A 12747-nucleotide genomic window follows, 5' to 3' on the forward strand; every position below is an offset into this window, starting at 1 on the left:
ATTATATTATTTAAAAGGCCCTTGCTGTGTACTGCAATAATCTAACTGAGACTTGTTGTAGCACTTATCATTGCTCTTTTGTTGATTTTGATTGCTTCCATTGTCCTCATTTGTAAGTCGCTTGCGATAAAAGCATCTGCTAAATGACTAAATGTAATGTAAATCTAATTACTGTTATCCAGATAACATAAAGACTACATTCACCCTAACTTTTAAAACATAACATCATTAAACTAATTAAATTGAAAATGTATTCCAAACTAATTTAGCTATAATGAAGAGGAAATGTTGATGATTTATGTATTTTTCAATTTTATCACATCTTAAAATTTCACTGATTTATCCACTTCTATTATCTATGACATCTCTATGATGTCATAGATAATAAGTGAAATATTATAGGTTTTAAATTATAAAATGGGTTCTAGTGGTTTTACGCATAGGAAAAAAAAAAGCAGTATGGTGGACTAAAAGCAATAGTTCACACAAAATGTTTTCATTATTCAACATAAATTTTTTCAAACCTAAACTGCCTTCAGGCATTTTTTTTTTTCTCGGTTTCCCTTTCTTTAAAGACTGAGTGACCGAGGCTAAGGAACAGCTCGTTTTGTGTTACACGGGTGAAAGAAAGAGAAAATAGAACTTTAATTTTAAGGTGATCTGTCACTGTAACTCAGTCCCATTTTAAGGCCATAAGTGTGGAGACCCCGTAGCGACTCCACTACTCCCAATCAGTGGTGCAATATCCTTGCGCTTCTCCATATAGTCCCATGCAAACTTAGACATAACAAAGATAAACTCTCATAAAATGAACACGTATTCAACTCGCATTTCACCTATCGCGACTGATCGATAAAATGCCAATCGCGTGTAGCTGTCTAAGTGTTTATACAGTTTTATTCTACATTTACAAAAAGAAGTTCCGGTTAGATAAAATCGCTAGAGATTCACATGTTCTTCCTTTCCAAGTGAATGCCGAAGTCGCGAACGGACCATGTCTAGCGGTTCTGCTGATTACAACAGGTAAAGTCTTTATGATATGTAACCCGCAAGCATTTTATGTCAAATGTTTTCCTTAAATGTGTGTCTTGTTGAATTTGAAAGGCTTAGGGCTAATTATATCACTGGTGCTGTGGATTTTGACGTGGCGCGTGTGATAGGCCGCATGCTTAACGTTACATGTGAACTCTCACGTATTCATCGCTCACGGCCGTCTATGGCCAAATCGGTTATTTTCTACTATTTCTTTTCAATAATTGACATTAGTAAAGATCGAAACGATGATCGTTAACCTAAGCTTCACGCCCAGCCTGAAATCTAACGCGTGGTTTCCATGCTTGAGGCCTTGCATTCGTGTCTCCTTCACTACCTTAAATCTTGTTCTTACTTTGTAAAGTTGTAGGTTTTGTGTATTGTTTTCTAATGTCTTTAGCCATTTTATTATCGGGAGGTAAATAATTGTTATTCTACTACAACTACGAGTAGTATAAACTGCTTTTTAACACATTAAAGATGAGGAAGTGATTCTACTGTAAATAAGTGGGACTAAATTTGGGCGTAGGCTTTAAGGGAGACCATGACGAAGATATTTTCACTTAATACAACCCATTATTGACTAATGTGTTTATTTACTGCTTTAATTGTTGTCCACGTGGCATTTTTGGAACGTGCAGTCACATGCACGCTCATGTCATGGTGGGTCTAGTTTTGTAATGCTGTCAGTTTATTAACATCATGTACTTGTGCTGTATGTTCCTGTAGCTCACGAGATCGAGACCATGGGGGGCCTGAAGGAATGGAGCCTGATGGTGTCATCGAGGTGTGTATGGTTGTGAAATCTGGTGGAGTGCATTAGTGGTTCTAATAATCATCTGGACTGGTGATGAATATTTTTAGGTCAATCCGTTAACTGCCTTGAAGATGGGGTCACATTCTGTGGGTGAAAAGGTTAATTGTCATTGGTTTAAAAATGTATGAAGCACAGCTCCCACAGATGTCACTTTTAAACCAAGCACATTAGTTTTAAAAATTTATAAATAACTTTTTTGATGCATATTATGAATATTACACAGCGTTTATTCGACTGATGTTTCAGATTTGTCAGCAAAATATTCAGATATCATGGTGAATGAATACAACAGAACTGGTAATGATATGGGTTTCAACGAATGCTTATTCGTTTTCAGAATTTGTTTGGCATTTTATTTTTCAGCTGTAATAAGATTTCCCTCAAGAAATGAGTAAAAATGGTCCAGGAAGTTGCATAAACTCAACCTTTATGTAAGGACTGTGTCTTAACGGAACACTCCACTTAAAAAAAAAAAAAAAAAGACTAATTTTCCACTCTCGTTGAGTTTTACTGTTTTCAAATTCATTCAGCCGATCTCCGGGTCTGGTGGTAGCACTTTTAGTTAAGCTCATCATAGATCATTGAATCTGATTAGACCGTTAGCATCTCGCTCAAATGATCAAATACTTTCTAGATTGTCCTATTTAAAGCTTGATTCTTCTGTAGTTGCATTGTGTACTACGACTGACGGCAAATTAAAAGTTGTGATTTTTCTAGGCCAATTAGTCTGCTATCGCTGCAAATATAAAAACTATTTTCAGGGGCTGCGTAATATCACTGCGCCTGCTGCACCCATGGTACGACAGCAAAGTTCCTTGACTATTACGCTGGAATGGTAGTATAGTTCCTAGCCATATCAGCCTAAAAAAATTAAATTTTTCATTTTCTGTCAGTCTTGGTACACGATGTAAATACTGAAGTCAAGTTTTAAAGGGGTCATATGATTTTTTTTTTTTTTATCATTTTGTCTATTTGGTGTAACTGTTGACATGCTTTAATGTAAAAAAAAAAAAAAAAAAAAAACATTATTTTTATGTACAATATACTGATACTTTACAGTATTGTATGTCTTCTATACCCTGCCTCTCTCAAACACACTGTTTTCTACAAAGTCTGTCCTCCTGATAAGTGCAGTCTGCTCTGATTGGCCAGCTGACGCAGTGCATTGTGATTGGCTGAATACCGCAAGCACTTGTTTGGAAATGTAACTCCCCTTTCCATAATCATGAGCTTCATCTGATCTGGGGTGCGTTTCCCAAAACCATAATTGCTAACCTGTTAGCAACTTAGTTGGTTGGCAATTGGAAATTGCATTGCAACCAACAAAGTTACTAACTTAGTTAGCAACTGTGGTTTTAAATCAGATACATATCCAATATCTGGAGATCTGACCAATGGCTCAACATGCATTCGATTCCTTGTAAAACTATGCGAGGGTGACTCGTTTGCCCATAAATATGGTGTTTTAATGCCCGTGTGCTGTATGCATTTGCATTTTGAGATGCAAACTTCACAATCAGGAGCTGGTTTTCAACCTCTGCCCTGTGAATTTTACAAATACAGCAGCTTCTCTTCTATAAGCTACTTTAAATTGCACTTGATTGCAAGCTTCACACTTGCACAGTCTCTTGTTAACTTATTCAAATTCATTTAATAAATATCTTGGTGCTACTTTTTCACTAAAGAATTCTACCTCTAACAAGCTATATAAAATGGCAGACCAAGTGAAAATGACCATTTATCCATCCAGTGAGATTTTGAGCTGCAAAACCTCCATGACCGCTATTGTCCATGCTGGCAAATAATAGCCAAGTGGCCACTTGACGTGAATTATATAAATTTTAATAGCATGACCATTCATAACCAGAGGATCTACCATGTGTGATCCCTCAATAGCGGAGACGGATAGCGAATACCAGTCGCGTGTAAATTGAGTGTAAACCGATGGACCGATAGTACATTTTTGACACGTCTCGGTTCTGCCCGAGTTGGAAAATGAACCTATTTAAAAGAGAGAGGAAAAAAAAAACCTTGAGTGTTCTTTTAAGAACAAGTCTGACCCACTAGCTGTTAGTCAAGGGGGAATGAGTCTTTCTTTTCAGATTCAAATTAGATCAATTTACATGATGTAACTGGCTTGAAATTATCATCAGTCTTAAAGGGGTGGGGGGGCAGAAAATTAACTAGTAAATTCAGTTAAAGCTTTTTATGCAACAGCCACACTGGTCTCCAGTGTTTCATATTCTTTTTGGCTACAAACACTTGAATGCAACATACTGCTAATTTAGACTTCAGAATTGGTCATTAGGAAATCTCTGATAGCATGTGAAGGCACAAAAAGCCCTGTTTGTTCCCATTTAAAACTTGCCCCAATTCTTTAATTGACATGCCCCAATACAGAAAGAAGGGTCTTTCTTGAAAAAAATCCTTAATTGTAATTTCAATATTGCTTAAAATAGTGCTTTTCTTGTGTGCTCATTGTCTGAGGCTTCATGTTATCCCGTCCCATCACCTTACATCAAGCATATCGTCTGTACCTGATGAGTTGAGTGTTTTAAGTGAGATCTCTCTTACTCATTATTTTACAGAGCAACTGGAACGAGATTACGGACAATTTTGATGACATGAACCTGAAGGAAACTCTCCTTCGTGGAATTTACGCCTATGGTTTTGAGAAACCCTCAGCGATCCAGCAGAGAGCTATAATCCCTTGTATAAAAGGTACAAACAAGCTCCGTTACTTTCAGCTTTTGCTTGATGTGGTTTTTAATAAACAAGATTACCTGTGCACAATTTGCTTTCTGTATGTTAGTTTGTAGTCAAGCTAAACTGAAGTCTGTGTCTCTGCTCATTGTAATTTTGACGTTATGTGCTTCGCATTAGTGTGAATTGATTCTTGATTTCTCCGTAGGATATGATGTTATCGCTCAGGCCCAGTCAGGCACTGGTAAAACGGCCACATTTGCCATTTCCATCCTGCAGCAGTTGGAGATTGAGCAGAAAGAGACTCAGGCTCTGGTCCTGGCACCAACCCGAGAGCTCGCTCAGCAGGTATGCTGTACCTGAGGTCACCATAAACTTAGTGTCTCAGACCAAGGCGGCATATTCTGGCAGTAGCCCCATTCAAGGTACTCTTTCGCTGTTCTTCCTGCTCCATCAGTCATTACATGTGGATGTTTTTCTTTGTGTGTAATTTTATGAGCTAGTTGGCAGGAAGTAATCAGGTGGTGCTTCAGCCAGAATAATTTTCTGTAGTACAGGAGTATTTACCCTAAATAATTGGAAATGAGATTTTAGTTAATGGTTTGGTTGTTAGACTGCCAGGTGGGTTCCATGGGATGATTGTGGCAAAAAAGAAGCTGTGGACAAAAGTGTGAGATGGTATACTGTCTTTCGGGACTGACTTGTTACGGATATGAACTTTTCAACTGATCGTACTTGTAAATGTGGCTCTCTGCTCTCTAGATTCAGAAGGTTATCCTGGCCCTGGGTGACTACATGGGGGCTTCATGCCATGCTTGCATTGGTGGCACCAACGTGCGGAACGAAATGCAAAAACTCCAGGCGGAAGCTCCACACATCGTTGTTGGCACGCCAGGCCGTGTGTTTGACATGCTGAACAGGAGATACCTGTGTAAGTAGTGAATGCAAATAAATTAGTCTAAGACATGCAGGCCCAGCTGGGAGGAAGTATGACATGATGGTATCATCTTTCGGGACGGACCTATAATGAAGACATTTACAACTTAACTGATCATACATTTCACTATCATGGTTTAACTGATTAAAAAGGATTTTTTAATTAAAGTTTTTTTTGGTTTGTTTTTACAGCTCCCAAATGGATCAAGATGTTTGTCCTTGATGAGGCTGATGAAATGCTGAGCCGTGGGTTCAAGGATCAAATCTATGAGATTTTCCAGAAACTAAGCACAAACATCCAAGTAAGTCCATGTCTTGATACCAGACTCTCAATGGAAGTGTCTTCCACTCAAAAGAACTGTGCTAAAATTGCAGATTCCAGGTTTTCCTGGTTTATGCGATGATGCTAGCAGAGTATGATGTGGAAGAAGAGCAGTAGCCCTGTACCAGGAATGAAACTAAGCCGGACCTCTTTCTTAATGTCTAGTGGCTTATGTTTCAAGGTCCAGAGCAACAATACATCAGTTTTCAACTGGAAGAAATCTTTGATTCCATATTAAAAAATCCGTGGCTAAACGTTTAAAATGAATTCATGCCAAAACTGGAGACGATCTGTGCTACTTTCAGGTTGCTCGTCAATTTATTTATTTTCAAATATTCAGTCAAATATTTTTGCTTCCATTGCACAAGATTCCATTGCTGAAGAACCCACGCATTACGTTACCAAAACTTTGAGTTCATGCAGCTCACGTGCTGCTGTCATTTAAAGGGCAAGTGGTTCAGAGAATGGCTGTATTTGAATGAGTGTTTTCAGCTGATACCTGCTGTTAGAACAGAAGGAATGGAAGAGAGCTATACAGTATATGCATGCAAGTAAAACAAGATATATCTACATGAAAGCCAAATAAATTTGTCAAGTCAGCTTAATGCACGAAGCTATGAAGTGGGAGTGGGGGAGTGCATGTACAGTTCTCTCTCCACCTTCAATACCATGACTTAGGTGTCCTTGAGCAAGGCATCGAACCCCCGACTGCTCCCCGGGTGCTGCAGCATAAATGGCTGCCCACTGCTCCGGGTGTGTGTTCACTGTGTGTGTGTGTGCATTTTGGATGGGTTAAATGCAGAGCACAAATTCTGAGTATGGGTCACCATACTTGGCTGAATGTCACTAGCATTTTCAGAATTGACCTATGTGTGTTTTTGTCAATGATCTAACCGTATCTCATGTATCTCAAGGTTGTGCTGCTTTCGGCCACCATGCCCGCTGATGTGCTGGAGGTGACCACCAAGTTCATGCGTGAACCTATTCGCATCCTGGTGAAGAAGGAGGAGCTGACTCTGGAGGGTATTAAGCAGTTTTACATCAATGTAGAGCGAGAGGTGAGGCACTGGTTGTCTCTTTACTGTCTCATGTCCCTTCTTTTAAAAGCACCATGCTAAAATCACCAGCTCAAGGTCTTCTGGTCTTGCTCTGGTGTTTATGCTAGTACTGGTAAATCTTAAAGAAGGAAGAGCAAAAGCACACGGTCGGAAATGAGTCTAGGGCGGACCTCTTTCTTAATGTCCGGTGTCCAAGGTCTCGAGATTTTGTGCTATATAGTTCATGAACTCAGGATATTGATGTAGGATGACTTCGCTAATGCTAATTCACTTATCTGTAGGAGTGGAAGTTAGACACGCTGTGTGACCTCTACGAGACCCTTACAATCACCCAGGCTGTTATCTTCTTGAACACGAGAAGAAAGGTTGACTGGCTGACAGAGAAGATGCATGCCAGAGATTTCACCGTGTCTGCTCTGGTAAGCTGATGCACATCATTTAGAGTTGATGTTTAGAATAGTTAATGGTAGGCCAGGTTTGATCGAGACCGATTGCACATTATGGTGCTTAATGCTGGATAAAGTATGAAATGATGGTCTACCATCTTTCGGGACTGACCTTTCATGGAGAGAATTGTTTCTAAACATAACTGATCGTACTTGTCCAGCGTTTGTTAGCCAGGATGACGTGTGTGATGTCTTGCATCAGTTAAAGCAGTCGGTGTTTTTCAGCATGGAGACATGGATCAGAAGGAGCGAGACATAATCATGAGAGAGTTCAGGTCTGGCTCTAGCAGAGTACTCATAACCACAGATTTGCTGGTGAGTAGGGCTTTTATTTTCAGAATTTCAATTGAAGAAAACAAATTGTAAATTTAAGTTACGTTGTCCAAAATATTGCAATATGGCTGTATTAGGCTACTGTGGTTAAAAAATGTTAGTAAAAACTAGTAGTAATTCAAATTCAGTGTCTTCTATTTTAAGTCTGAATTTCAAGGGAATTGCCATTTAGTTTTTTTTACTTGCTCTGCCTTTTTAAGACAAAATTATGAACAACCCTTTTTGGTCAATATTGGCGATATTTTCATTACCTCTATAAAGCTACATTTTGTCAAGTTTAAGCAAATTTTCAAGATAAGTAAATGGTTATAAAATTAGAAATGAACTAAAGCGTGATTTGTTGTAAGAAGATTCAGCATGATGAAATGGTGAAATCAAAACGTTTATGAATTTACTTTCAGTGGCAGATTAACAGATGTTGAATGAGACTTCGACTTGAAGAATTTTCAGTCATTTTATAAGGTTAACAGTCAGTCCAGAGTATTTTTTTTTTTTTTTAATGGCCTTTAAACTTCTGGTGTAGTCTCATGATTAAAATAATTTTTTTTTCTAACTTGGATTTTACTATGAAAACAGCTGTAGAACCTGACATAGCATAAAAAAATACACAGTTACATTTTGGTCCTTTTTAGCATGTCTGACCCTGAAATCCCTGTTCCACAGGCTCGTGGAATTGATGTGCAACAAGTTTCACTTGTCATCAACTATGACTTGCCAACAAATCGAGAGAACTATATCCATAGGTGAGTAAAACCTCAAGGTGCCAACATGTTTTTCACTGGCTGCATTAAATTTATTGAATGTTGATGTCTTGGCTATAATCGTTTCTCAGGATTGGCCGTGGAGGTCGTTTTGGCAGAAAAGGTGTAGCCATCAACTTCGTTACTGAAGAAGACAAAAGGATTCTTCGAGACATTGAGACGTTCTACAATACAACCGTTGAGGAGATGCCCATGAATGTTGCCGACCTGATTTAAACCTTGGAGATTTTAATGCAGGGATAGTTTTTGAATGATCACTTCATTTGCGCTTATTTTATTGGAAGAAAAAAAAAATCTACGCTCCTCAATGCTGGCTGCGGATCCGACTTACGAATTTGATACGTGACGTTGACTCTCTGTGGACAGTTGTAGACTCCAACCATATCAGTATTTACTGGTGGTGGTGTTTACAGAACATGGGTTCTTTACATGTATTCTTTTTTAGATGTTTTTTCCCTAGTATGTTCAAAATGTATGCGTTAGGTGTTCTTCATCGTTTAGTAATTTACTTGTGGACTAAAAGATACAAGTGCTGCATTAAGTCTGCCAATTATGTTATGCTAACATATGTGTGCAGTTTATCTGGGCTCACTTCACCTATTTAGTAATATAAAGGCACTTTTTAGTTTTGTGGAATGTATACTTTAAATATATTGTTTTATCAAGTACTACTTTTTGTGAAGTCCTCTTAAGAGGTGGGTCTTAACACCTTAACTCAATGTTTCATGTAGTGTTTGGCCCATTTGACAATAAAGAGGATGGTTATTCTGTCAATGAGTTGTTGTCCAGTGTCTTTTGAATTGGTTCAGCCAATACTGAATCTAAGAAATCACTGCAGTTTATTTTCTGTAAATGATTTTCAAAGAAATGAATAGGAGAAACCTATTTCGTTTGGACCGATAGAATAGGATGTATTTTATCAGAGAATTCAAGCACCCCTTATTCACTTCTTGCCACAGACATTAATTTGAATGCCATTATTTGTAATGGATTTCCACAAATGATTTGGCCTTATTTTTTGGTGATGGACTGGTTTGCTGTCTTCATGCTGAGCTTTTTATTTTATTTTCCACACTTTGTAACTTTCTCAGCCTTCAGATTTGTGTTCACTGGATTTTAGAGGCCCATCCAAACTTGTATAATAAATAAATCTATAAATGGGGATGTATTTTTGTAGACCAAGACTTGGAGCCGGCTGCTAACAAGAGAGTAAATGTGACCGCAGGGGTTTTCTGGGAAGTTATACAACACTGAAACCGAAACAATCATAATCTTTTGTTAGTCAACTTATTTTCTGCAATAAGCTAAACAATGCCAATGAATCCCAGTTTTTTTGTGTGTGTTGAGGTTACCAGGGGTGCATTTCCCAAAAGCATCGTTAGCTAACTCTGGTTGCACGCTGCATTGAACTGATTTGTTTCGACCTTAGTTGCTTTTGGGAAATGCTCCCCAGCGCGATTAATTTTCAGGCTGGCCTACAAAAATATATCATCTCTGCAGCACATTATTAGTAGATCGTATCCGCATACTGTTAGCCAGGTAATGTATGTGCATGGATCACTCACTAAACTATTACCAGATTTACCTTTATCCGGAAAGTCATTTGTACCTTCAAAGTTTCTGGTTTGTAACTTCAAACGTCTCATGTTGAGCAAATTTGAAATTCAAATCTGCCCATTTTCCTGCTTGGCCACTGAAGACACATCACACGTCATTCCTAAGCCTTGAGATGTCTAGCAAAGCCAAACTAGTCCACTACAACAACAGATGCAGCCGCTCGCCTCATTCAAATTAAATGCCATGATTTAGGCAGATTGTTCATTCATGTTTGCCTGAGGGTTTGCAATCAAATACCGCTGTTATGATTACTTGTATATGCCAGGATCCCTGACATGAATCACCATTTTCATTGATAACCATTAATTGTGCTTGGCATATTCAATAATTTGTAGCAGGACTAATTTTATACAAGTCCTATAAGGTGTATATTCCAAAAACAGGCTGAGCATAGTCAAATTAAGTTTAATAAAAAATGCAAGCTCCCTTTTATAAGTATTCTGGAGAGGTAAAAATTGTATCTGCTTCAAAAAGGAAGCACACTTAAATATTGCGCAATCTAGTAATGTATGCAAAGCCACACTTTGTACAGGTAACAGTTTAATCATTAACAGTAATGATGCATGGGAGGGTGGGCTTCAACAGTGACTGGTGTGGGTCTAGAGACCGTGATATGTGGTATGACAGAGGAATATTTTAGGACATTGCTGATCTTTGTTAAAATCAATCCAAATAAAGTATGTGGCTCGGTTTCTCAGCACTATTAATCAAAGAAAAGTGTCACTTAGACTTAGTTTATATCTGTTTTCAATCAGACCTGCAATGGAATGGCCATCCGTCCATCCTAACCCTACATAGGGCAAGTGGTTCAGAGAATGGATGTATTTAATGTGACTGTGTGCCATCTCTTTAAGAGCAATTCCATTCTTAGTCAACCTTTGTCATTCTAAGCGCTGACCTGTTGGAAACTCTTTCTTTAAACATCTCTACATTTAGATGAAATATCAGTTCTAAACAAAGAAAATAATTTTCAATGTGTTTTTTTTTTTTTCTTTAGCTAATCGCTGTAAAACTAAATTTGACACCTGCTGTTAGAACGGAGACAAAATGGAAGATAAATATAAATACAGCATATACATACAATATACATGCAAGTAAATCAAGATATATAAACATGAAAGACAAATTAAATCACTGAATTCCTTACCGAACCAATTTAACATACTGGTACTGTGCAATACAGTACAAAGTTACCCAAGTAATCTGACTTCTATACACACACACACACACACACACACATATATGAGTTCTTATCAATTTTAAAAACTGTCATATTCAAAAAAAGCTGCCTTGCATGGGTAAGAGTTTGAAAGAAATGGTAGGCATAAGAGCCTCACTTTCGTGACAGTACAGTAGAGCCTCCAAATCAGTCCTGAGGATATCTGACCAGCTTCGGCTTCTGTTACACGCTTCCACATTTCATGAAAATCGCTGACGTGTCCATGTGAAGTCATCATCTGGTTGTAGATACAAGGGTGATAAGGAGCTTTTCCCTCTCCCGAAAAGAACGCATGGTCCTTGGGAGCAATGTTTATCACTTTGGCGCAGATCCCGAGGAAGACGTCATCGATGTGAAAGGAAGCGTTTATGGTGAGTGCAGCTTGATAGATTCTGGTAGCCACATCTCTGGAGAGGACATACCCAGAGCCAGGGGTGTAGTCCGGGTAAGACAACCATGGGTACAAGTCTTGGGAAACGTAATATTTGCTTTCTTTGTCTCGGACAGGTGGGGAACCGTGGTGCACCCTTCCTATCCAAAGGTTTTTGGCGTTACTGCGACCGATCCCTTGCAAGAAGTGAATTAAGTTGGGAATGTGGACAAAGACGTCGTCATCTGCCGACATTAGGAACTGTGCACGGGGACAGTAGGCTTCTTTCCAGCCAAGCTGCAAAAGTAGCTTCCGAGTAAGATTGTGGAAGGTGTCTATGAAGTCCTGCTGGATGAGGTCATGATATCTTTGGTCCTCAAACAACAGTTGTCTCTGAAGTCGTCTTCTTTGCTCCGGTTCAGGGTGGAGGCCAAGAGCGAACAACACCCTTACAGTAACACCCAGCGTCCTTTCAATGTACGCCTCGTTTCCCCAAGTAGAGCGAATGGCCCGTCTTCTTTCAAAGTTCTCAGAGGAGCTTTTCACAAAGAGCAGGAGAAGAACGTCTTTTTCACCACACTTCCTCTCGTGGTTTATTAGGTATCTGTGGTTGCTGTACTTGATAGCATCTTCGGGATTGACTCTAAAGCTTGCGTTAATGAACGTGAAGCTATTGAGAAGATAGCGGTACGAGAAAGACATTACATGGGTTACAATGTTATTGTCGATCTTTTCCCAGTACGCCATGAGCACTAAAGCACTAAAGCATATTATTATTAGATGTAGCTGTTTTCTTTTTAATCTTGGCATTTTGAGAAATATAATGGCTCCTCTGAACTTCCTGGCTCTGTCATCTAGTCATAGCAGTCTTCGAACCCTGTCCAAGGCTGGGTTCCAATGTGAGACGAGGAAATAGTCGGGACCCGGATTGCTCAGCTGGCATTGATGTTGACGCCTTTGTCAAGAAAAAAGACCAATGAGGTGCTTCCGGTGTGATTGAGAAAGTCTGTAAAAGAAACACATGTGACAACTTCAGGGGCGTGTCATGTTGAGAGAAAGTGAGATAACAAGAGACCGGGTCAAAAATTCAGTTGCCTTTTATCTACATTTACATAAATGGTCAAATCCCTTAT

The 12747-nt window shown here is 38.9% G+C and overlaps 2 protein-coding genes and 5 non-coding genes across 7 annotated transcripts in view; 6 read left to right on the plus strand and 1 right to left on the minus strand.

The window, feature by feature from the left end:
* The window catches only part of LOC128025948 (DCN1-like protein 1), a 33863-nt gene that overhangs the window by 4904 nt on the left and 16212 nt on the right, over positions 1-12747 (minus strand). The window lies entirely within an intron of this gene.
* On the plus strand, positions 914-9182 carry eif4a2 (eukaryotic translation initiation factor 4A, isoform 2). Its single transcript, XM_052612544.1, has 11 exons — positions 914-1023; positions 1762-1819; positions 4438-4570; positions 4761-4900; positions 5315-5483; positions 5681-5790; positions 6725-6868; positions 7150-7287; positions 7540-7629; positions 8311-8390; positions 8480-9182. The coding sequence occupies exons 1-11, from the start codon at positions 995-997 to the stop codon at positions 8622-8624; spliced, it is 1236 nt and encodes a 411-aa protein (XP_052468504.1). The 5' UTR covers positions 914-994; the 3' UTR covers positions 8625-9182.
* Positions 5221-5287, plus strand: LOC127940279 (small nucleolar RNA SNORD2). The gene has a single exon (XR_008148959.1). It is a non-coding gene; the product is annotated as a small nucleolar RNA SNORD2 (small nucleolar RNA).
* Positions 5540-5609, plus strand: LOC127940268 (small nucleolar RNA SNORD2). The gene has a single exon (XR_008148958.1). It is a non-coding gene; the product is annotated as a small nucleolar RNA SNORD2 (small nucleolar RNA).
* LOC127940213 (small nucleolar RNA SNORA81) lies at positions 5830-6007 on the plus strand. Its single transcript, XR_008148952.1, has one exon. It is a non-coding gene; the product is annotated as a small nucleolar RNA SNORA81 (small nucleolar RNA).
* Positions 6903-7088, plus strand: LOC127940201 (small nucleolar RNA SNORA81). The gene has a single exon (XR_008148951.1). It is a non-coding gene; the product is annotated as a small nucleolar RNA SNORA81 (small nucleolar RNA).
* On the plus strand, positions 7391-7467 carry LOC127940257 (small nucleolar RNA SNORD2). The gene has a single exon (XR_008148956.1). It is a non-coding gene; the product is annotated as a small nucleolar RNA SNORD2 (small nucleolar RNA).

This window comes from Carassius gibelio, chromosome A2 (assembly GCF_023724105.1).
Source record: "Carassius gibelio isolate Cgi1373 ecotype wild population from Czech Republic chromosome A2, carGib1.2-hapl.c, whole genome shotgun sequence".
Lineage (NCBI taxonomy): Eukaryota > Metazoa > Chordata > Actinopteri > Cypriniformes > Cyprinidae > Carassius > Carassius gibelio.